Here is a 24,767-nt window from a genome sequence, read left to right as displayed (position 1 = left end):
GCCAATCAAGTTGACCTTTGATCCATCAGTGGCTGGTGAAGCGGAAACCTTCGACACCTTAGCGGTGGTCTGTCCTCGTCCACCAGGGGCCAACAAAAGCTCTCTCATCGTAGGAACAAACACTGACCTGGTAAGGCGCCTTCTGATACAACTGGTCCAGGGACAAGATGCTCAGGCGCCAAGGATCCATCCCATGCTACGGCAGGCCTACCAACGATTAGTGTTGGAGCAAGAGACCCCCGCAGAAGGAGTTGGACGACTCTGGAAGCTGGATAGAGCAGAAAAGGTCTTACAGCCAGGAGAGGTGGCCTGTTTTAAGGCTTGTGTTAAACTCACATGGCAACAGCCGGGTCCCTTCATTATCTTTGAATCAGGTCAAAAGGAGAGACAGAGAGGGATAGAAGTGATCCCTGAGGTGATCCCTTTGAAGGTGTTACAGGAAAACCGTGGAAGGGTTTTAGTGAGTGTCAGAAACACCTCTATTACACCAGTGAAGGTACCGGCCAGAGTGCTCCTGGGCCAAGTCAACCCGGCTACCCCAGTTGCCCCCATTGATTTCAAAGAAAAGGAACAGGGTGAAGCGGTTATAGAGGAGCTTTGCTCTGGAAACGCTGCCCTCCCGCCGGAATGGGTGAAGAGGGCCAAGGCACAACTTGCTCGATGGAGGGAAATATTCTCTAAGGACGAGTTTGACGTGGGATGTGCCAGGAGCGCCACTCATAAGATCCGCCTGAGTGAGGACAAGCCTTTCAGGGAGAGAGTCCGGCGAGTCCCCTTAGGTGACTTAGAAGATCTACGTCAACAGCTGGCAGAGCTCAAAAAGATCGGGATTATCCGAGAATCCAGGAGCCCGTATGCTTCCCCGATAGTGGTAGTCCGGAAGAAAAATGGATCTTTGAGGCTTTGTATCGACTACCGAACGCTGAACAGAAGAACCATCCCAGACCAGTATACCACTCCTCGAATCGAAGATGCCCTACAGAGTCTGTCAGGGGCGAAGTGGTTCAGTGTGATGGACTTAAAGAGTGGGTATTATCAGATCCCCATGCACCCTGAAGATCGGGAGAAAACAGCCTTCATCACCCCTGTGGGGTTCTTTGAGTTCAATCGCATGCCTCAGGGGTTGTCCGGGGCCCCTGCTACCTTCCAGAGGCTGATGGAAAGGACCGTTGGAGATATGAACTTGATAGAGGTACTGGTATACTTGGATGATGTTATCGTGTTTGGCAGAACTTTGGAAGAACACGAGGAGAGGTTGGAAAAGGTCTTGAAGAGGCTACATGAAGAAGGTCTGAAACTTTCTCCTGAGAAGTGCCAATTCTATCAGTCCTCGGTCCATTACCTGGGCCATATCGTGTCTGGAGAAGGGGTGGCCACTGACCGGGACAAGCTGGATGCTGTTGCTTCCTGGCCCAGACCCACAAATGTGACCGAACTCCGGTCATTTTTGGGCTTTTGCTCCTATTACAGGAGGTTTGTGGAGGGGTTCGCCCAGATTGCCCGACCCCTAAATGAGCTCCTGAAGAATGAAGAAGATGATGTCACTGAGTTGGTAAAGCCGGCGAAGTCCACCATGGGCCCCCGGAAGGCTAAGGAATCCATCCAGGATCAGTGGACCCCGGAATGCGAAGGGGCCTTTGTCCAGCTGAAGGAAACCCTAACCACTGCCCCTGTGTTGGCCTATGCGGACCCCACAAAACCATATGAACTGCATGTTGATGCCAGCCGAGATGGGCTGGGGGGGGTACTTTATCAGGAGCATGAGGGTCATCTGCGACCTGTTGCCTATGTGAGCAGAAGCCTACTGCCTGCTGAAAGGAATTATCCTACTCACAAACTTGAATTCTTGGCCTTGAAGTGGGCAGTGGTTGACAAATTGAAAGACTACCTGTACTGAGCTGAATTCATTGTCAAGACAGATAATAATCCCCTCACCTATCTGTTGACTACGGCCAAGCTGGATGCAACAGGACATCGATGGTTGGCTGCCCTCTCTAGCTTCAATTTTAGCCTGAAGTATCGGCCAGGAATCGGAAATAGGGATGCAGATGCCCTATCCAGAAGGTTGCATGTTCCACAGGAACCTGCGGAAGAATGGACTCATTTGGCTCCAGAAGGGGTGCGTGCCCTATATCAGGGAACTGAATTTCGATCCCGAGGAGGGTCAAGAGCAGAAGAGATTGGGGTTTCGGCTATCGGAGTACCCAAATGCTACTGCCAGGTGACCCAAGTTGAAGGGGAGGGTTTGCCCCGGCTGTCCAAAAGGGACTTGCGGAAGGAGCAGTTGGAAGACCCTTTGGGAAAACTTCTCTTGGAAGCCCTGGAGATCCAGAGCCCTGAGTTGCTTCTAACTGACTCCCCTCAGGGGGCCCGTCTGTTGCATAGAGAGTGGACCCGGTTACAGATCAGAGAAGGAGTGGCCTACCGGAGAGGTCCATCTGAAGATCTGGAGGAGAAGTGGCAACTGTTCTTACCAGCTAAATACAGAGAGGGAGTTCTGGCCGCTCTTCATGATAATCATGGCCATCTGGGGCCTGAAAGAACCTTTCAGCTTGTCAGGGACAGGTTCTACTGGCCTTGTATGAGGGCCGAAGTTGAAGGATACTGTCATTCTTGTGTCCGGTGTATACAGAGGAAGACTCTGCCACGTCAAGCAGCCCCAATGGGCCATCTACAAAGTCAGGGACCCATGGAGCTGGTGTGCATTGATTTCCTTTGCTTAGAGCCTGATCTGAGTGGCCAGGGGAATGTCCTTGTGGTAACAGACCATTTTACCAGATATGCTCAAGCATTCCCAACAAGGGATCAGAAGGCCTCAACGGTAGCCAAAGTTCTTGTAGAGAAGTTCTTTGTACATTATGGGTTACCACAGCGCCTCCATTCTGATCAGGGAAGGGACTTTGAAAGCAGACTGATCAAGAGACTGTTAGATATGTTAGGCATTCAAAAGACTAGAACCACTCCCTACCATCCACAGGGGGATGCCCAGCCTGAACGATTTAACAGGACTCTTTTGGATATGTTGGGGACTTTGAGCTCAGAGAAGAAACAGCATTGGGGCAGGCACGTAGCTGCCATTGTGCATGCCTACAACAGCACTGTCAGTGATGCTACTGGATATTCCCCTTATCGGCTGATGTTTGGAAGGGAGGCTCGGTTGCCAGTGGATTTGGCCTTTGGCATTTCGCCTGATCATACCTCTTCAGCATCGCATAGAGGATATGTGGACCGACTGCGGAAGAGTCTGAAAGCGGCCTATGACAAGGCTCAGGCCACATCTGATCAACGTGGACTGCGGAATAAAAAAAATTTCGACCTAAAAGTTCGGATCCATGACCTGCAACCAGGGGACAGGGTTTTGTTGAGAAACTTGGGTGTCCCGGGAAAACACAAGTTGGCAGACCGCTGGAAGTCCCAACCTTATGTTATCTGTAAGCAACTGCCAAACCTTCCTGTGTACCAAATTCGGCCTGAGGGAAGTGTGGGTCCATTGAAGGCTTGGCATCGGAACCATTTGCTGCCTCTCTCTGAAGCGGTTCGTATGCCCCCTGTGGAAGACTTGTCAGCGGCCCCTTCGACTTCTCGCCGGTCCAGACCAGTTACCAGATCTCAGACGATGCTCCCAGATGAGGGAGAGGGAAGTTCTCCATCTGAAGATTTGGAAGATGAAGAGGAGGTACCCGACTGGTTGTGGTCATCTCAGTTGCCAGAACCCACACCTGCCTCCCTGTCTTCGTCTGACTTGGCTGATAGAGGAGCCCTTCGGGCAGAAGCCCCTGAATTCATACCCTTTCATATGCTTCCAGAAGAAGCAGCTGAGGATGAAGATCCTGAGGAGGAGGTTGCACCCTTCTCTGAAGAAGAACTGACCTCTCTTGAACCATCAGGTGCCTCTGTGTTGGAACATGAGGAGGGGGACATGGAAGAATCCTCAGAAGTGCCTGATCCTAGTACCTCTGAGAGCATGCCTCCACGGGAACAGAGGGAAAGGAGAGTCATTCACCCACCTAAGAGACTGACCTATGATCAATTGGGTGAATGTTCGGAAGAAGCTGTTTTTATCTCCAAAAGGTCTCCTGACCAGCCTAGTTCCTCCACTGTAGATTTGGTGGGGGACAACCCTAGCTCACCCCCAGGCACAACTGTACAAGCCACCCAAGTTTTGGGGGGTCTGTGAGAGATCATGAGAACAAAGTATTGAAGTAGAAAACGTTTGCATTTAAGTTTGTACATAAGGATATTGGGTTTGACCATTATAATAAGCACAGTTTTTGATGTTCACAATTTGGTTTACTTTGTGAGTTAATGTTTGCGCACATTTTGTTGCTCTGACCTCACTATATGTTTTTTTCTCTTTCTCACCTTTTGATGTTTTTTTTTCAACACAAACTTTAAGATGTAAGTGTTTAAGAAATTGCAAAGGCACATGTGCTTTTTAAAGGAGCACTATATAAAAGCACTAGAAATCAGCACTATATTAACACTGTAGAAATCACTTATTTGCTTATTAATTGCACTTTATCGTTTTACTGTTGCACTGCTATTAGAATACAAAATTGGATGTATTCAGATTGACTTATTTCAGCAAAATGTTAATGTTTTTGTTGTATAATGCCAACCTATGCACTAGGGTACATACTGTTGACCTCTTTGGGGACCAAAGTTTCTCAAGTGGGGGGAGTGTGTAGCGGGGTTAAACATGCCTAAAGACACTGTTTGATATGTGGGAAGGAACTAGGCTCCCTCTAGTGGTAGCTGCATGGAATTTCCTGGGCTGTGACTTCCTTTTCACAAGATGAAGAAACTACATCTCCCAGGCTGCTTTGCAAGATCCAGGAACTAGGCTCCCTCTAGTGGTAGCTGCATGGAATTTCCCAGGCTGTGACTTCCTTTTCACAAGATGAAGAAACTACATCTCCCAGGCTGCTTTGCAAGATCCAGGGTGCACGGCTGCACCGCACGGCACTATGGGGGAGGTTATTTAAAGGAAGAGAGAAGCGCGCGAAGGGGGCCCTTTCTGCGCTGGACTCTGAGGAACCAGCGAGCGAGAGTGAAGGACTGACACTGGATATTGGGCCAGAGCCTTTTAGCCTGGAGGGACGACGTGGAACCGTCCCATCTCAAGCACGAGGCACATTCCTGGAGGTGATACTGCTGTTTGCCGAGATCGGAAGTCATCCGCCAGAAGGACCCCGCGCGGCTGGCATATAGCCAAAGGACTGAGACCGCAGTGGAAGCGCGCGAAGGAGAAACTTCTGTTGGTGAGAGGGCACATGCCCAATAACTGACTTTATCTGCTGAAGAGACAGTTTTATCTACAGATAGCGGTAGCGCAGCAGGAGGTGATAAAACCCCGGGGTTTATCACCATACTCTCTCAGGAGACTCATAGACAAACAATAAGGTCTGTAAAGGAGTCGCCAGAGGCTTATCTCTCTCGCAGAAGTTATTGCTCAGTTACGCAGACACCCTGCGGTGACAACTAACAGCTCGTTGTTTTCTCTCTCTTGATCTTTATTCCTAATCTGGATTACAAATGAGCTCTATTCAATAACCTTGCTAGCGAAGATCAACAAGAAAGAAGAGAACTCTGGGGGAGGGACTCAGATAGGCCTATCTACCTGGTACTGTGTCTAGCCTTAATGCAGGAGGAGTGTGGGGGTATTCTTTTACCTTTTTAAAGCTGTTTTAAATAACCTTTTATGGACTTGTATTGTATTGTATTGTATCTCCCCTATTCAATTTGATATATAGTAAACTAAGTTTGGTTAATTACAATCTTGTGCGTTGTTCCATTGTGTCACCCAGAAGGACTACTATTCAAGAAGGTAACAAGGTATTGTTGCATAGTGAAGTATTGTATCCCAACCTGTGTATCTATTTGATAGTCCAGTCCTATTCTGGGTCAGTTGTGCCTGAGGAGGGATCGAGCCAATTTGATTGGGTTGTTAGGCAGGGTGTAGACCCAATAATATAATCAGCAGCTCCTGCGGGGGTGGTGCTACACAGGCAATGTGGAGCTGTCTCTCTCTTTGTGCAGGCAATGGAGCGCGGTCTCTCTCTTTGTGCAGGCATTGTGGTGAGGTCTCTCTCTGCGGGCAATGTGGGGTTGTCTCTCTCTTTCTCTGTGTGGGCAATGTGGAGCAGTCTCTCTCGCGCTCTCTCTCTCTCTCTGTGCAGGCAATGTGGAGCTGTCTCTCTCTTTGTGCAGGCAATGGAGCGCGGTCTCTCTCTTTGTACAGGCAATGTGGGGTTGTCTCTCTCTCTCTCTCTGCGGGCAATGTGGGGTTGTCTCTCTCTTTCTCTGTGTGGGCAATGTGGAGCAGTCTCTCTCTATCTCTCTGTGAGGGAAATGTGGTGCAGATGGATGGGGAGCCGATTCGGTGGTTCAATGGGCCACTCGACTGGACTTGCCCCCCCAGACCTAAGGCTGCCAGTCCTCCCCTGCTTAGAACCCCCAAACATGAAATATATTCCAAAAGCAGAGACCCTGGGGAATAAATTGGGGATTTTTTTGCCACATCAAATTTTCAGGAAATAATACACAAATTTGAATGCACATAAATACAATAGAATACCCATTTTATCGGTAAGATATAAAATATAATGTTGTGGCAAGTAAATTTATACCAAAAATGTGAAGAATAAAAATTGCACACGCCTGTGACAAACTACGGAGCCTAAAATTATCCATAGGTGTCCCTTATAAAAGCCTTTCTAGGTTTACAGCTTATCGGTAAATGTGATCTCTGCTGGTAGAATTCTTCTCTCACACTGATGTTCATGGCGATACCTCACATGGATGGCGATACCTCACATGGACGGCGATACCTCACATGGATGGCGATACCTCACATGGACGGCGATACCTCACATGGATGGCGATACCTCACATGGACGGCGATACCTCACATGGACGGCGATACCTCTCATGGACGGCGATACCTCACATGGACGGCGATACCTCACATGGACGGCGATACCTCACATGGATGGCGATACCTCACATGGACGGCGATACCTCACATGGACGGCGATACCTCACATGGACGGCGATACCTCACATGGACGGCGATACCTCACATGGACGGCGATACCTCACATGGACGGCGATACCTCACATGGACGGCGATACCTCACATGGACGGCGATACCTCACATGGATGGCGATACCTCTCATGGATGGCGATACCTCACATGGATGGCGATACCTCACATGGATGGCGATACCTCACATGGATGGCGATACCTCACATGGACGGCGATACCTCACATGGATGGCGATACCTCACATGGACGGCGATACCTCACATGGATGGCGATACCTCACATTAGGGATGCACAGAAATGAAAATTCCAGGCCGAAACCGAAAATGCAGGATGCCCTTGGCCAAAAACCGAAAATGACTTTCCCCCCCCCAAATTATTAAAAATAGATAGAAGAGGGACATACACCAGAAACAGGCAGCGACGTACACCTGTAGCTGCCACCCTGTCGCAGTATATGTACAGTGACGGGTTGGCAAGTGGTTAATTTAATTACCAATGATATTTGTATTATGCAGCATGAGGGGGTTGAGGTATTGCCACTGCTGGTCACTGAAGCATTAGTGACCGACCGGTGGCAGTTAATTAACCCCTTTGTGCTGCATTAGTGCAACCAGTGGTAATTAACTGCCACTGGTCGGTCACTAATGCATCAGTGACCAGCAGTGGCAATACATTAACCCCCTCATGCTGCACAATACAAATATCATTGGTAACCCTGCCTCAGCCCCCCCCCCCCCTCAATGATGGCAATCTCCTTACTTGTCGGCACCTCCATGCCACAGGCAGGCAAACTCTCCGCTCCTCCTGTGTCCTTCCTTTCAAAAGTCCCACCTTTGGCCGGCGGCCCACCTCCCGGTGATGTCACTACTACGACTATGTGTATTAATGAACTAACGCACCTAACACACTAAAAGCTATAACTAAGTGAGCCCTTCACTTCCCTGTCAGCGGAGATACCCGCCTGATAGGGAAGTGAAGGGCTCACTTAGTTATAGGTATTAGCGGCCGCTCGCCCGCCCGGCCGGTGTGTTAGTTCATTCATACACATAGTCATAGTAGTGACATCACCGGGAGGCGAGCCACTAGCCAGAGGCAGGACTTTAGAAACCTGCGCTGCGCCCGCGGCGGCCATCATTAATTTCGGCATCTTTAACCCATTTTCGCCCGAAATGGAATAGGCCCATTTTCAGCCGAAAATTTTGGTTGCCGAAAATTCAGTGCACCACTACCTCACATGGATGGCGATACCTCACATGGATGGCCATACATCACATACCTTTACATTTTTGCTACCACAAGGAACATCCCTTGTGATAGCTTTGTCAGGGACAGGTACACTTTATGGAGAAATCCAGGGTCTATCTGATCCCTCCTCTGCCTCCAAGTTAGCTGATCCAACAGAGCCCTAAAAATTGAATTGATGGAATCCTCGCCATGAGTCTGCTTTATCCGCATCCCATCCAAGACATATGTATCTCACAAAAGTAAGTACACCCCTCACATTTTTGTAAATATTTTGTTCTATCTTTTCATGTGACAACACTGAAAAAATGACACTTTGCTACAATGTAAAGTAGTGAGTGTACAGCTTGTATAACAGTGTAAATTTACTGTCCCCTCAAAATAACAACACACAGCCATTAATGTCTAAACCACTGGCAACAAAAATGAGTACACCCCTAAGTGACAATGTCCAAATTGGGCCCAAAGTGACAATATTTTGTGTGGCCACCATTATTTTCCAGCACTGCCTTAACCCCCTTGGGCATGGAGTTAACCAGAGCTTCACAGGTTGCCACTGGAGTCCTCTTCCACTTCTCCATGATGACATCACGGAGCTGTTGGATGTTAGAGACCTTGCGCTCCTCCACCTTCCGTGAGGATCCCCCACAGATGCTCAATAGGGTTTAGGTCTGGAGACAGTAATAAGATATATTCAGTAATAAAGTACATGGCCGTCACTAAATGTTACATCTAAGTGAAGAGAGGAAATATCTATACCTACACAAACCTTATGACAGGGGCGTACCTAGACCATTTGGCACCCGGGGCGGATCTGATATCTGGCACCCCCCCCCCCAACTTTAAAATGTAAAAACACAATTTGCGCGGTTGTGCGACGCTGTACCCAAATTAAATTGACGTCCTTTTTTTCCCCACAAACAGAGCTTTCTTTTGGTGGTATTTGTTCACCTGTGCGATTTTTTTATTTTTGAAAAAAAGGAGCGGCAATTTTGAAAACAAAAAAAAAAAAATATTTTTCACATTCTGCTATATAACATTCCCCGAAAAAAAAATTATAAATCAAAATTTTTTAACATTTTAGGCCAATTTGTTTTCTGCTACATATGTTTGGTTAAAAAAAAAACCACAATAAGCGTATTTTGATTGGTTTGCGAAAAAGTTATTGCGTTTACTAACTAGGGGAAAGATTTCTGTCATTTTTTTTTACTAGTAATGGTGGCGATCTGCGATTTTTTTGCGGGACTGCGACATTGCGGCGGACAGATCGGACCCTTGACTGACATTTTTGACACACTTGGGGGTACCAGTGACATTACTACAGTAATTAGTGCTATACATATGCACTGTTACTGTAAAAATGACACTGGCAGGGAAGGGGTTAACACTGTTGGTGATCAAGGGGTTAAATGTGACCCTAGGGGAGTGTTTCTAACTGTATGGGGGTTGAACTTGTGAAATGATCATAGAGACCTGTGATCCTATATAGACTGATCACAGGCGCTCTATGATCATTCCAGGGAGAAGAACGGTCGGCTGTGTTTACAACATCCGACCGTTCTTCTCTCTCAGTGGGGAACGATCGATGGTGTCAGGCAGCAATCGGAGCCGCCTGAAACCCCCATCGGCTTCCCCAATGACGATCGGGAGCGGGACCGCGCCACCTATCGGCATTCAGGCGAGCGACGTATACTTACGTATACGTACGTAAATATACTGTAGGCACTTGGCAAGTGGTTAAGTATACAGCATGTATACAGGAGCAACGAAGGGCCAACAACTGAAGTGGGTTTCATTAAAATAGCACGGTGTACTGTGACAAGCCATGTTGCAGATATAAAAAACAGGAGGACTGCCTTACCAGAAATACTGCCATTTAGGAGGTATGTAGTATGCAGAGTCAAGTGTATATTTTCTGGGGGGTTAGTGAACAGAGGTATTCAAGCTGTATAAGTAATTTTATTTTATGTACTGCTGATATTATATGGTGCCCAGACTGCCCAGAATCAAGTGAGGCTGGAAGAATCCATTAGGCAGATGATCAGATCTCCACACACAGCACCCCCCCCCTCCCCCCGATGGTAGTGCCCAGACAGACTGGTGTGTCCTCTCTCTCTCAGATCCCCTCGGTCAGTCGGGACCTGGGCTAGTGGGCTGGCCAGGAGGAAGACGACACCCAGGGCAGTGATTTTTATCAGGGACAGTCACAGACAGGAAGAAGACTCTTGCAGACAGTTGCGGCCAGAGGAGGACCGAGGAGGACATAATAATTACACTTACTGTACATCATCACAGATTGACAGAGGACACTTACCTGCAGGCTGCAGCGAGGAGGAGATGGGTGGAGCAACGTCACATTCTTGGCGCGGAGGAGGAGGAATTTAAACCCTCCTCCGCTGTGAATGCTGGGCATTCCCTGTGTGCCTGACGTCACTGGTTGCTAGACGCCAAGCGGCAGTCAGAAAGCAACCAGTGGAGGAAGCAGGCAGCGTGCGTTTCATTCTGGGACACTGTTTTGTCCCGGAATGAAACTGCCTTCTCATCTGTCATGCTATAAGCAACAGCGGCCGGCCCGGCACCAGTTTGTCTCTGACACCCCCCATTTGCCTGACCCAGACAGTGACACCCCCCCAGTTAATGGCACCCGGGGCGGACCGCACCCCCGCCCCCCCTATTGGTACGCCACTGCCTTATGGTATATACCAACTTATCCTTATATATGTATGATGTACATGAGTGAAATTAGTAGGAGACATTGATCTCCTGTGTACGAGCTGAGCTCAGTTTGGGGTCAGTTTCCTCATTTTATTGAGATCTGGTTTTAGATAAATCAATAAATGTTATTTTAGGATAAATTCATGTAGTTGTTATCTGTCTCATGCTGTGCCCTTAAAGTCCACACATATGACAGTGGTTCCTTGTGAACATCTGTAGGTTCCCATTTCTCTGAACAGATAGGATGTTGGAACTCTCATGTTGGCTCTGGTTTTTCTTCTCCTATCCAAGTTCTCCAAATAAAACATAAAAACACATCCCCTAGACTGGTCATTGGAGACAACGAGCGGAAGAGTGTGTGCACCTGGCTGTGTGAAAATACCCTGTATCTGGCTGTGGAGTAATCAGTGGGAGGCCCGGGTACACCAATATCCAAGCGGCTCCTGCAGGGGTACCGCTACGCAGAAAGCAAACCGTGCTTCAACAAACAGTTCTCTCCTCAGGACAGAAAAGAAGACAAAGGTAGGCGACTGCACCAAACTTTGATAAGACGCTGCAATGCACATCGATCACCCAGAGAGCAGAGTCCTCTCCATAGGTTTTCCTTTTGGTTACTCCCTAGCAGCCCGCATGGCGTCTGCTCCCTTCTGTGGACCTCAAGCCAAACATACTCACGTGTCCCGGACCTCTTCCACAGGGCAATCGAAGCATCCGCAGGGCGACCCGGATCCCAGAGGCAGGAACACAACTGCTATATCTGGGTTGGGCACGCTTAGGAGACATGTGCAGAATGGAAACATTTGTTTTGTTTCGGATAGATTCGTTTTGTTACTAATTTCATTTCATTCTGGAATTTGGAATTCTTTTAGTTTGGTTTTGGAATTTGTTTAGTTTTCGTTAAATTTATTTTCCTTTTCGCTAAAATTTGTTTAGTTTATTAATCTAAAGAATTCAAACTTATCAGAACGATCAGAATTCCAATTGGTCGAGAAACAATTGACTGATTGGAATTCTGAGTGAAGAAATAGCTGGTTGTTAAGCAGGGGGCTGGGAAGCCGGCCGCCCGCATCCTTACCAACCGACGACTCATCAGCCGTCAGTGGGCTTCCCCAATGACAGATGAATGGAAAGAAAAGAATGCCGGCATTGCCCGGCAATAGAAAATGTTTAAAAAAATGATAAGGGGTCTCCCCCCGCCCCCCAGGCTATACCAGGACCATGCCAAAATGTAAAAAAAAAAATAATTGACGTGGGGTCCCCCAAAATAAATATCAGACCTTTACCTGAGCATGCAGTTCGGCAAGTCAGAAAAGGGGGGACGAGCAAGACCCCCCCTCCTAACCCATACCAGACCCCATACCATGTTGATGGGGACAAGGGCCTCTTCCCCACAACCGTGGCCTGTGCTTGTGGTGGTCTGCAGGCAGGGGGCTTGTCGTTTTCTGAAAGCCCCTTTTACCAAGGGACCCCCCCCCCCCATGTGAATGAGTATCAGGACCATAGTACCTGTACCTATTCACCAAAAAAGTGTCAAAAAGTAATAAAAACACACACACAATTTTTGAAAAATCCTTTATTATAAAATAAAAACCAGCGTCCCCCGATGTAGATCCGTCATCAATCACAAAGCCCGCCGCACCCGGAAAAATAAATAAATAGAGAAGCTCTCGCCATCATGGAGACCCTCTGCCTACTGCAGGCTCCCCGTTTCACATATTTTATATAGGTAAGGGGCGGGGCCACCTGTCTACATCACCTGGTGGCACCGCCCTTTCTGACGTCAGGGACCCAGCATGCACCGATCCATGAGGCCAGAAGGGGCAGTGCCTCCAGGTGATGTAGACAGATGACCCCGCCCTTTTCCTATGTATGGAGGAGGAGCCTGCAGTAGGTTTTTTTTAAATAAAGGATTTTTCAAAATTTGTGTGTGTTTTTATTACTTTTTGACAATTTTTGGTGAATAGGTACGGGTAATATGTTCCCGATACTCATTCACATGGGGGGGGGCGGGATCTGGGGGCCCCCTTGGTAAAAGAGGCTTTCATATTATGACAAGCCCCCTGCCTGCACCTGCAGACCCCCACAAGCACAGGCCACGGTTGTGGGGAAGATGCCCTTGTCTCCATCAACATGGGGACAAGGTGCTTCGGGGTGGGGGGGCATAGCTTACCCAAAGCACCCACCCCCCCATGTTGAGGACTTGTGGCCTGGTATGGTCGATCGTTTTTTTGTCTGATCCGAATTTGAATCATTCTGAAAAGTTGGAATTTCGTTAGAAAACAAATAAACAAAACCAATTTTAACAGATTTCAACAAAATTCATTACAATTTCATTTGGAGATTTGGATACATCCGAATCTAGGAATAACCAAAAATTTGTTGGAATTTGTTTTTGCACCGAAACGGATTTCACGTGTCTAACACTTAATGGCCACCCGCTAACAGCTGGGCTCCCAGCCAATGCAAATGGCCGCCGATGGCAGGGCCCACTCTCCAGGCATGGATCCTCTACATATGTGTGCCATAACACCACCCTGCTGATAGCTGGGGACTCAATAACCACTCGGGACATCCTGGAAGACTTCTGGATACCAAAGGAAGCTCCTGACATCCCGCACAGCTGCCCAGCACCAGACCCGCCCACCAATGCTTCCAATAGGTAGGAAAACTTCATACAAAAATGGTCCTATAAGTGAGGAGGACAAAAAAGGAACGCAGCCATTGGCTTATCCTGAACATTTATGGGGTGGGGTCTCATGGGGGAGGAACGAGGGCGAGGCTACCCAAACGTATGCTGCCATGGACATCTGTCAGGAAAGCACATTATGGCCACCAGATGGAATTGACCTTTATAGGAAATCCCAATTCACCATGACTGGGGGAATGCGGGTCACATTTCATCAACACATTTATAACAACCAGATCTGTAAGTGTTTGTGAAATCTTCCCGCACAAAATGTACTCAGCCAATGAAAGGTAAGGACTCCATTTTTATTTTTCTCCTGCTATCAATTGCCAACACGAGACAACACTTCATCCATGTCTTTGGTGATCTCTGATCTCCTTATGAAGTGTTTCTTACATGATGAAGATCAGCCATGGAGTATATCTGACGTGTATATCAGGGTGTGCTTCTTCCCCATATGTCCACCAACATTCATATAGAAGACATTTCCCGCACTCAAGGCACTAATACACCTCCAGGGTTGTGTGGGACCCCTGATGAACAGGAAGACAGGACTTCAGTGAGGAACATTTCCCTCACTCAGGACAGGAATACGGCTTCTCCCCCGTGTGAGATCTCTGATGCTTGGAAAGATTGGACTTCTCTGAAAAACATTTCCCGCACTCAGGACAGGAATATGGCTTCTCACCAGTGTGCAATCTCTGATGCTTGGAAAGATTGGACTTCTCTGAAAAACATTTCCCGCACTCGGGACAGGAATATGGCTTCTCACCAGTGTGGAATCTCTGATGTGTGGAAAGATAGGACTTCTGTGAAAAACATTTCCCGCACTCAGGACAGGAATACGGCTTCTCACCAGTGTGAGATCTCTGATGTCTGTAAAGAGTGTACTTCTTTGAAAAACATTTCCCGCACTCAGGACAGGAATACGGCTTCTCACCAGTGTGTGATCTCTGATGTGTGGAAAGATGGGACTTCTGTGAAAAACATTTCCCGCACTCAGGACAGGAATAAGACTTATCGCCAGTGTGAGATCTCTGATGACTGTAAAGAGTGGACTTCTGTGAAAAACATTTCCCGCACTCAGGACAGGAATACGGCTTCTCTCCCGCGTGCGATCTCTGATGTGTGGAAAGAAGTGACTTGCATGAAAAACATTTACCGCACTCAGAACAATAATATGGCTTTTCCCCCGTGTGCAATCTCTGATGTGTGAAAACATATGACTTATGTGAAAAACATTTTCCACACTCAGGACAAGAATAAAGCTTCTCACCAGTGTGTGAGCTCTGATGATTGTGAAGACTAGACTTCTGTGTAAAACATTTCCCGCACTCAAGACAGGAATATGGCTTCTCCCCCGTGTGAAATCTCTGATGTCTGGAAAGATCGGACTTCTGTGCAAAACATTTCCCGCACTCAGGACAGGAATACGGCTTCTCACCAGTGTGAGATCTTTTATGCACATGAAGATTGGATTTAAAACTGAAACACTTCCCGCACTCAGCACAGGAGAACCTCTTATCTGTTGTAAGGACGGCACCGTCCCTCACAGTCTGAGGTTCCTCAGGAAAAGAGGAATACGATGGCCCGGCACCCTCCCTCACAGTCTTGGGTTTCTCAGGAAAAGAGGAATACGATGGTCCGGCACTGTCCCTCACAGTCTTGGGTTTCTCAGGAAAAGAGGAATACGATGGTCCCGCACTGTCCCTCACAGTCTGAGGTTCCTCAGGATAAGAGGAATACGATGGTCCATCTACACTGTGTGGTGCCGGATGGACATTTGAGGTAGCCGGGTTTTCTCCTGGACTATACTGTTTGATGTCCTCATCTTCTACTTTAAAGTCTGGAGACAAAGTGAGACAATCCTCTGAGGTTTTCCTCATCTCCTGTCCATCTACTAAAATAGAAATACAAAGATTATTACTAGACATGAGCAGATTGGTTCCCCTAAACCAGGACTCCGCCCACATCAGACAGCTTTGTCTCTGAGGATCTTACAATTCCCCCCTCAAGGTAACTAGAAAATGGGTCCTCTGATCTCCTACCAGTTCATTTCTTTATTCATTGACCTTAGTCAGAGAGTGAGGAAACAACGAGAACTGTCTTTTATAGGAGTGACAGTGATGAGGGGATTATAGGACGAGTGTCCCCTCCCCCTCTATCACTCATTGCCATCTTCCCAACATAAAAAGTCCCGCACTTCCTTATTTAGTCCATGATTTAGTCATGAATAACAGCAGGGCTGAGCCCCACCAGAGGTCAGAGAGTGAGGATGGGGGAGAACAACCACGATGGAGATTGGACTGATCCTGAAGACCATATATATCTTTGGGGAAGTCCAATCAGGATGCAACGCATAAGATGGGAGTGGTTTGAGGACATCATCACGTTAGGCGGAGTGCCCTCAAGTTACACTGAGACTGATGCTTGGGGAATCTGCAGTGATTGGGTGTATTCAATGCTGGATTGCTTTTTTAACCTTGTGAGTGCTTTTCTTATCCATGTAATAAATATAACAGTGAGCACTATGGAGTCTCTTTATCTCTAGTAGCAGGAGCTGACTACCTAAAGAGGAGGCTCCGCCTACATGTACCTGAAGGTGTGTGATTTCATGCTGGGTGTGTCCTCTTGGTATGGAGCAATGGGGTCCATCTGAAGAGGTGAGAGTACACCTGGAATTGCAGGGTGGGGCACTGTCAGCTTATTCTCCGTGACACCAGAAGGGTGGATTTGTGGCTCATTCATGTTTACTGTGGATTGTAAAACTGTTTGCGACTGTTCACCAGTGTGCGTGTCTTTTCATGTCTTTTCTTCAAGTTTTTGTGTGTAACAGTGTGTGCATTGTATAGATAGAATATACACGGCTCAAAAAAAAAAGAAAGGAACTCAGTGACTTGGGTGTGAGACTATACAGACATATCCCTCCACCCGGCACAGCCAGCAAATAACAGAGCAAGTAACCCCGGGAGGATTGTTCTGTCAGAGATCTTGCTAGACCTGGGCATGGGGCAGAAGACCCAAGGTACATACCCCAGGTGTCTAGGCTGAGCAACGTCTATGGTGAAAATCAACATTTTGCTACCAGCTGAACCCCAGAATCTCCATAAATCCAGTCTAGAGACATAAAATGTGTCTGCAGCACAGAGAAGGAAGATTATCCGAGAGAAATACAGGAATACAGGATGGTAAACACAGCACAGGAAAGTGACCAGGGGATTACAGGCTAACATCACCCAGCCCCCCCCCCCCTACTCTGGACCAATCAGTGAGCAGTATGGGTGGAGGAATGTATTTAGTGTTAATGACCCACCTGTGCTGATCTCTGTAGGAGTGTCCTCCTCTATAAATGTCCCCGTTATTCCATCCTCCTCCATAGACTGCTGATCATCCCTCACATACCTCTCTTCTTCTTCTGCTTTAACCTCAAATTCTATATCGATTGGATCTCCACTCTAAACCAAGAAAATGAAAGAATATCATCTGTAAAATATAAGATTTATTATTGTGACATCACATAAAAATCCACACATTGTCTCCATGAGTCGGTGTTTTATAATCTCTGTTTCACCAACCTTGTAACAGTGAGGGATGGTGTGACCTTCCTGTGTGGAATCCTGGGAATACAGAGGACGGGGACATCTCTCTGGTGGGTTCCTGGTATTAGGTGGCTCCATCATATCCTTGTGTCCTTCTGAAAACTCCTCCATCACTCCATACTCCTCATCCTCCTCTTTATACTCTTCTTTAACATCAATATTATAATCCCCGAGGTTTCCACTCTGAATATATAATAAAATATTCATTGTAACAAACATGCTGTGTATAAATCAGAATTACCAATCATTGACAATCATCTACCTGATGATGGTGAGGGATGGTGTGACCTTCCTGTGTGGAATCCCGGGAATACAGAGGACGGGGACATCTCTCTGGTGGGTTTCTGTAGCTGGATGACTCCACCATGGTGTCCTGGTACAGATCTTTGTGTATTTTTAGAAACTCTGACTCCTCCATCACCCCATCCTCATCATCCTCCTCTTTTATCTCTTCTTTAACCTCAACTTTAGAATCTCTCAGGTTTCCACTCTGAATATATAATAAAAATGACATCAATGGTAACAATGCAGATAATGTACAGATCCTAATGATACAATCAGTGATTGTTCCTCATCTACCTGATGAAGGTGAGGGATGGTGTGACCTTCCTGTGTGGAATCCCGGGAATACAGAGGACGGGGACATCTCTCTGGTGGGTTCCCATTACTGGATCCATCTGTAGGAAACACACACACTGACTGAATACATTGTTTCTATGTGTTTATCAGATGATGGGGGATCTAGGTGGATCCTCCGTACTGCTCTCTCCTTTACAATAAAGTCTCCTCTTACCCGGTGATGTGAGGGGCGGCTGATTCTCCATCATGACGTCCTTGTAGAGATCCTTGTGTCCTTCTAAATACTCCCACTCCTCCATGGAGAAATAGACAGTGACATCCTGACACCTTATAGGAACCTGACACACACAATGATACAGTCACCATCCAGACACATCCCTTGTCTGTTACTGGATAATGTCCCAGAATTCCCAGCACCGCTCACCTCTCCTCCATGATCTCTCTGGTGCCTTCTAGAATCTTCTTTGTATTTCTCTATTCTATCAGGGAGGGAGGTGGAGGCAATGTGATGGTCATATGATCTCCAGACTTCACAGGAGGAAAACTCTAGGTCTGAACACAAATAGTAAAATCAAATGACATTCCCAGAATCCTCCTCACTGATCTGTGTATTCTGAGAGCAGAAGAGCGCCCCCCATTGTCAGAATACAATAGTGCAGCGGGGAGGACTCCCCCCATCCCCCTCCAATGTGTGGATGGGGGAATCGCTTCAGTTTTCTTTCACTCAGTCTGCTGGCTGAACGATAAAACTGAACCATGTATGCCCAACTTTGGAAGCAAGATATATTAATCAACTGATCCCCCTGAAGGGGTTAATCTATGTATTACCTCCTCTGCCGCCAGATCCTGCAGTGTCTTTTCTTTACTTCCTATAGAACGTCCTGCCTGAATCTGACATTACTTCCTGTCTGTATTCCATAGAGACTTCCTGTCTGTATTCCATAGAGACTTCCTGTCTGGGTAGAAGTGAGATCACCACCTTGTGGAGCTCAGAGGAACAGCAGCCCTGAGAACCGTCTGGTAGTGTGAACACGGCCTTGTGCTGTGTGTGTATGTACTGTATATCCTTCCCCTTTCTCTCCTCCCTGAGTGTGTATGAAGAGGCGGAGCTCCTGCTGGAACAGCGGTCGGAGGAGGAAGCCGAGTCTAGGAGGGAGACTGACAGAAAGCGCAGCAGACTTGCAGGAGTGAGCGAGGAGGATCCAGTTCCTTTGCCATCGGAGGTGAGGAGAGTGTGAAGGATGTTTGTGACTCTGGCAGCTGAAAAGCTGGGAGTCATATTGCTCTGGTGAGTGGGGAAGCACTACTAAGGGGGCGCCCTCACCATCACGTGTGTAAGAGGTGGAAGAAGGCGTGGCTACACTACAGCTGCCACAGATTGGAGCACAGAGCACTTTCACACCTTATCAACTTTTCATTCATTTGTGAATTTATTTTAACAAAATAAGTTCACTGAAGTAGATGCAAAGTGGAAGCAGTAGACTTGCAGAGAACACTATATTGAGCACAAAATATTGTATGATTACATGAAATTACACAGGTTTTAAGTTTATTTAATATAGCAGCAAATATTATAAGAATAATGAAGTAGGTGCAAAGTGGAAGCAGCAGATCTGCAGAGAATATTATTTTGAGCCCCTAGCACTTTATATATGAATGTATCCACATATTTTAGTGTATTTGTGATAATTTATGTGCACACACAATAGGACAGCGCTGTGACACATAATGCTCTTCTAGGTGATAAAGGGAATACTTACCTTTGTTACAGCAGCAGTCCGGTAGAAGTTATTTTTGTAGGTATTTGAGTTGTTACACATAGCGTGGGTTTTTATCCATTTATATTGGTGACATAATTGCCCAAATCTGGGGATCAGGAGCCATTTCCACCCTTTACTCTCGGCTGGGGTTCTTTGTATCCATATAACAGATGTTCTACATGACTAAATCTGCAATCAATTTTTCTGCAAAATCAAAGGTGCCAAAATGTCTCCCCCAAGCAGTAATATATTTCTATCCCCCTTGGTGGGAGTGGAGATGACCCTTCTATAAGGATATACAGTACATACACACACAGCACAAGGCCGTGTTCACACTACCAGATGTTTCTCAGAGCTGCAGTTCCTCTGAGCTCCACAAGGTGGTGATCTCACTTCTACCCAGACAGGAAGTCTCTATGGAATACAGACAGGAAGTGATGTCAGGTACAGACAGGAAGTGATGTCAGGTATATACAGGAAGTTCCAGGTGAGAGGTGAGTTGGGGGAAAGTAGAGAGAAGACATCGCTGGAAGTGGCGGCAGAGGAGGTAATAAGATCTTATTATCTATTTACACCCAGTAACCCCCCCGTCATGTCCGTCCTCTTCCTCCATAGTCACTGTGACGCCTTTTATCTCCAGCAGATGATGATACACACATATATAGTGTGCAAACCTAGATTAACTCCTTCAGGGAGATCAGTTGATGAATAATATATCTTCCTTCCAAAGCTGGCCATATATGGTTCAGTTTTATCGTTCAGTCAGCAGGATGAGTAAAAAAAGCTACACTTATTCCCCATCCACACATTGGAGGGGGGTGGGAGAGTCCTCCCCGCTGCACTATTGTATTCTGACAATGGAGGGCGCTCCTCCGCTCTCAGAATACACAGATCAGTGATGAAGCTATTGGCTGCAGCCGCTGATGGAGTGATTTTTTTTCCGGCAGTGACCACACATGGATGGAAATGTGACCGATCCCTGTTAAACCAGCTGAATTTCCATGTATCTATGGTCACCTTAAGTGACTTCCTCCCCTCCCCCTCATCTCCTTCATTATATAAGTCATGCTGAGATAATCTCCCATTGGCTGAGCAATATTCTCATTTGTCTCTGAGCTCCTTCTTGCTATTCCTCGTCCTGCCTGTTGTTTCCTTGGATTGGTTTTCTGTGTAGTGACCCCGGCTTCATCTCTTGGATGCGCTCGTCTGTTGCTTGTCCTGACCTTTATCCTGATTCTCATCTCACACCCAACATAAAGAATGGAATTTGTAATTCAGGTGGTCAAATTTTACGAGAATCTCGGACCCCAAGAATCATAGAAAACACTAAACTGTCCAGATTAAATATTTTCTCACTGGGACCATAGTGCTTAAATAAATACCGACCTTCATATCCCCTTCTGATATCCTCATCCTATTATTGTACAACCAATACCAATCCAGATAATTCTCTGTTATCAATCTTATCTGTCTACAGGGAAACCTTCATAGATGATGGCACCAATGAGGATGGAGGAGGACCGGAGTCACATGACTGAGAAGATACTAAACCTCACCCTGGAGATCATCTACCTGCTGACCGGAGAGGTGAGGAGGATTCTGGGAGGTCACATGACATCACTCTTATCTCTATTAATAAAACACAGACCTGACCGGAGAGGTGAGGAGGATTCTGGGAGGTCACATGACATCACTCTTATCTCTATTAATAAAACACAGACCTGACTAGAGAGGTGAGGAGGATTCTGGGATTCTAACATGATATTCCTATTGCTTCCTCAATACAGAGATTTCCTATGGTGAAGTCAGGTGATCATATGACCATCACAGTGCCTCCATGTGACTCCCTAAAACCTGAGAGACACAACATGCAGAAGATTCTAGAAGTCACCAAGAAGATGATGGAGCTGCTGACAGGAGAGGTGAGCGGTGCTGGGAATTCTGGGACATTATCCAGTAACAGACAAGGGATGTGTCTGGATGGTGACTGTATCATTGTGTGTGTCAGGTTCCTATAAGGTGTCAGGATGTCACTGTCTATTTCTCCATGGAGGAGTGGGAGTATTTAGAAGGACACAAGGATCTCTACAAGGACGTCATGATGGAGAATCAGCCGCCCCTCACATCACCGGGTAAGAGGAGACTTTATTGTAAAGGAGAGAGCAGTACAAAGGCCAATTCTGGTGTTCAACAGCAAATGCCAATCGAGCTCCACAGTGCCAGGCAGTGAGCACAGCGCCCACTAGAGGACGCCGGGCCCTCAGGCCACCCTCATGAAGTTGGTTTCTGATTGTTTGGTCAGAGACATTCACACCAGTGTCCTGCTGGAGGTCATTTTGTAGGGCTCTGGCAGTGCTCATCCTGGTCCTCCTTGCACAAAGGAGCAGATACCGGTCCTGCTGATGGGTTAAGGACCTTCTACGGCCCTGTCCAGCCCTCCTAGAGTAACTGCCTGTCTCCTGGAATCTCCTCCATGCTCCTGAGACTGTGCTGGGAGACACAGCAAACCTTCTGGCAATGGGAGGTATTGATGAGCCATCCTGGAGGAGTTGGGCTGCCTGTGCAACCTCTATAGGATCCAGGTATGGCCTCATACTACCAGTAGTGACACCGACCCCAGCCAAATGCAAAACTAGTGACAAACACTCAGAAAAGATGAGAAGGGAAAATGTCAGTGGCCTCCACCTGTAAAACCATTCCTGTTTTGGAGGTTGTCTCATTGTTGCCCATCTAGTGCACCTGTTGGTAACAACCCCCTCTGCTACTTGACTGACCAGATGAATATCCCAGGAGTTTCCCTGACTTGATGCTATACTCTGATTATAAAGTGTTGAGCAGTGTATATGAGTGTGGAAAACTCTTGGTAATTTTTCTTGTCTTCTGACAGACGGACTCTGTGGTGGGAATAGAAGGACATCGGAGGAAGATGTGACTACAGAAGATAATGACATGGCATCTTCTCCAGAAGTAAATCCCGTTCCTCATAATATACATGACAGACCTCACCATTGGAGGAGATCATTGGAATCTCCTGATACTTCACATAGTCCTCTAATATCTGACAGTGCCGACGGGTGCGGGAAACCATCTCATCTCAGGGAATCTTCTTTATACCGTACAGGAGAGAATTCATTGTCATGTTCAGAGTGCGGGAAATGTTTTAGTCAGAAAGTAGACCTTTTTAGGCACCAGAGAATACACACAGGGGAGTGTCCCTATTCATGTTCAGAGTGTGGGAAACGTTTTAGTCAAAAAGGACAACTTCTTAGGCACCAGAGAATTCACACAGGGGAGCGTCCCTATTCATGTTCAGAGTGCGGGAAAAGTTTTAGTCAAAAAGGACACCTTCTTAGGCACCAGAGAATACACAAAGGTGAGATTCCCTATTCATGTTCTGAGTGCGGGAAATGTTTCAATCGTAAAGAAACCCTTCTTAGCCATCAGAGAATACACACAGGTCAGCGTCTCTATTCATGTTCAGAGTGCGGGAAATGTTTTAATGATAAAAGAATCCTTCTTAGCCATCAGAGAATACACACGGGTGACCTTCCCTATTCATGTTTCGAGTGTGGGAAATGTTTTATTCAAAAAAGATACCTTCTTCATCACCAGAGAACTCACACAGGGGAGCGTCCCTATTCATGTTCAGAGTGTGGGAAATGCTTTAATGATAAAGGAAACCTTCTTAGCCATCAGAGAATACATACAGGTGAGCGTCCCTATTCATGTTCAGAGTGCGGGAAATGTTTTAACCGTAAAGGACACCTTCTTCGCCATCAGAGAATACACAGGGGTGAGCTTCCCTGTTAATGTTCAAAGTGCAGGAAATGTTTTAATCATAAAGGAAACCTTCTTAGCTATGAGAGAATACACACAGTTGACTCTCCCTATTCATGTTCTGAGTGCGGGAAATGTTTTAATCAGAAGGGAGGCCTCCTTATGCACCAGGGTGAATGTCCCCTTTTCATGTTCAGAGTGTGGGAAATGTTTGACTTCTTATGTTTCACTCCTTAGAGTCTCTGTTTTCATGTTCAGAGTGCGGAAAAGTGTAAAAATAAAGGAAATATAATGAAACATCAGAGTACACCCCCTGCTGGTACTACGGGAAATGGACGCTGGATTGTAACAGGTGGAACTGTTTAGTCCATAAACAAATGTGAAACCACCACAGTCCACTCGGGGCTGGTTTACACCCACATCGCCCTCTGACCCGCTGTGGAGTTGGCAGGCCGCTGGGAGCCCTTATGTTAACCCTGTAAAGCCCACGCCAGTACGCTGCAACCATATGCATTGGGGCTGTTACGGCACAACCCCATGCAGTTGAATAGCATTGCCCAATGTGACCGGGGGGTGTGAGGTTTGCAGCAGCCGCAAATTGCAGTGCCATGTATACTGCCCCATCCGGCTGCCATTTAAGCTTAGGGGGGTGGTAAAATCATGACACAACTGTCTACCTTTACCGATCCCTCCCCACATGAGGCAACAGGCAGGAAATCATGACAATACATGAGGCGACAGCTGGGCATTCATTACATTACATGGGGCAACAAGTGGGCAATCATGACAATACCTGGGAAATATGTGGGCAGTCATGAAAATACATGAGGCAACAACTAGGCATTCATGACATTACATGGGGCAACAAGTGGGCAATCGTTGCAATACATGAGGCAACAGGTGGGCATTGATGATAATACATGGGGCAACAAGTGGGCAATTATCGCAATACATGAGGCAACAGGTGGGCATTAATGATAATACATGGGGCAACATGTGGGCAATTATAACAATACATGAGGCAACAGTGATAATGATAATACATAGAGCATAAAGTGGGCAATCACCACAATACACGGGGCAACAGATGGACATTCCTAAAAATACATGGCGTAACAAGTGGGCAATCATCAGAGAACATGGGGCAACAGATGGACAATCATGTCAATACACGAAGCAACAAGTGGGCAATCATTACAATACATAGGGCAACAAGAGAGCAATCCTGACTATACATGGTCCATCGTGCAACTACATGGGGCAACAAGTGGGCAATCATGACAATACCTGGGAAATAAGTGGGCAGTCATGAAAATACATGAGGCGACAGCTGGGCATTCATGACATTACATGGGGCAAC

The 24,767-nt window shown here is 46.9% G+C and overlaps 4 protein-coding genes and 1 pseudogene across 5 annotated transcripts in view; 2 read left to right on the top strand and 3 right to left on the bottom strand.

The window, feature by feature from the left end:
• Positions 1-24,767, top strand: part of LOC309549119 (uncharacterized protein) — a 2,919,967-nt gene that overhangs the window by 2,608,057 nt on the left and 287,143 nt on the right. The window lies entirely within an intron of this gene.
• The window catches only part of LOC309549117 (uncharacterized protein), a 4,285,597-nt gene that overhangs the window by 4,084,348 nt on the left and 176,482 nt on the right, over positions 1-24,767 (bottom strand). Inside the window, 4 exon segments of the mRNA XM_082249155.1 lie at positions 17,268-17,474; positions 17,554-17,781; positions 17,871-17,968; positions 18,085-18,208. Of these exon segments, the coding sequence (XP_082105281.1) occupies positions 17,268-17,474; positions 17,554-17,781; positions 17,871-17,968; positions 18,085-18,208 (657 nt within the window).
• LOC309549122 (uncharacterized protein) overlaps positions 1-24,767 on the bottom strand; it is a gene marked incomplete at its 3' end in the record, with an annotated part of 313,082 nt that overhangs the window by 134,871 nt on the left and 153,444 nt on the right. The gene's annotated exons all lie outside the window — the stretch shown is intronic.
• LOC309548637 lies at positions 14,196-16,440 on the bottom strand (annotated as a pseudogene). Its single transcript has 2 exons — positions 16,366-16,440; positions 14,196-15,311 (listed from the first exon to the last, which is right to left on the bottom strand). The product of its transcript is annotated as an uncharacterized misc_RNA (transcript).
• LOC309548636 (gastrula zinc finger protein XlCGF66.1-like) overlaps positions 18,973-24,767 on the top strand; it is a 292,938-nt gene continuing 287,143 nt past the window's right edge. Inside the window, exons 1-2 of the mRNA XM_082248606.1 lie at positions 18,973-19,093; positions 21,108-21,217. Of these exons, the coding sequence (XP_082104732.1) occupies positions 21,122-21,217 (96 nt within the window). The 5' untranslated portion in view covers positions 18,973-19,093; positions 21,108-21,121. The remainder of the gene's footprint in view (positions 19,094-21,107; positions 21,218-24,767) is intronic.

This window comes from Pelophylax lessonae (genome assembly GCF_965119305.1).
Source record: "Pelophylax lessonae genome assembly, chromosome: 3".
NCBI classification, from domain to species: domain Eukaryota; kingdom Metazoa; phylum Chordata; class Amphibia; order Anura; family Ranidae; genus Pelophylax; species Pelophylax lessonae.
The sequence above is the reverse complement of the archived record's forward strand: the minus strand, read 5'-3'. Positions and strand labels throughout refer to the sequence as shown.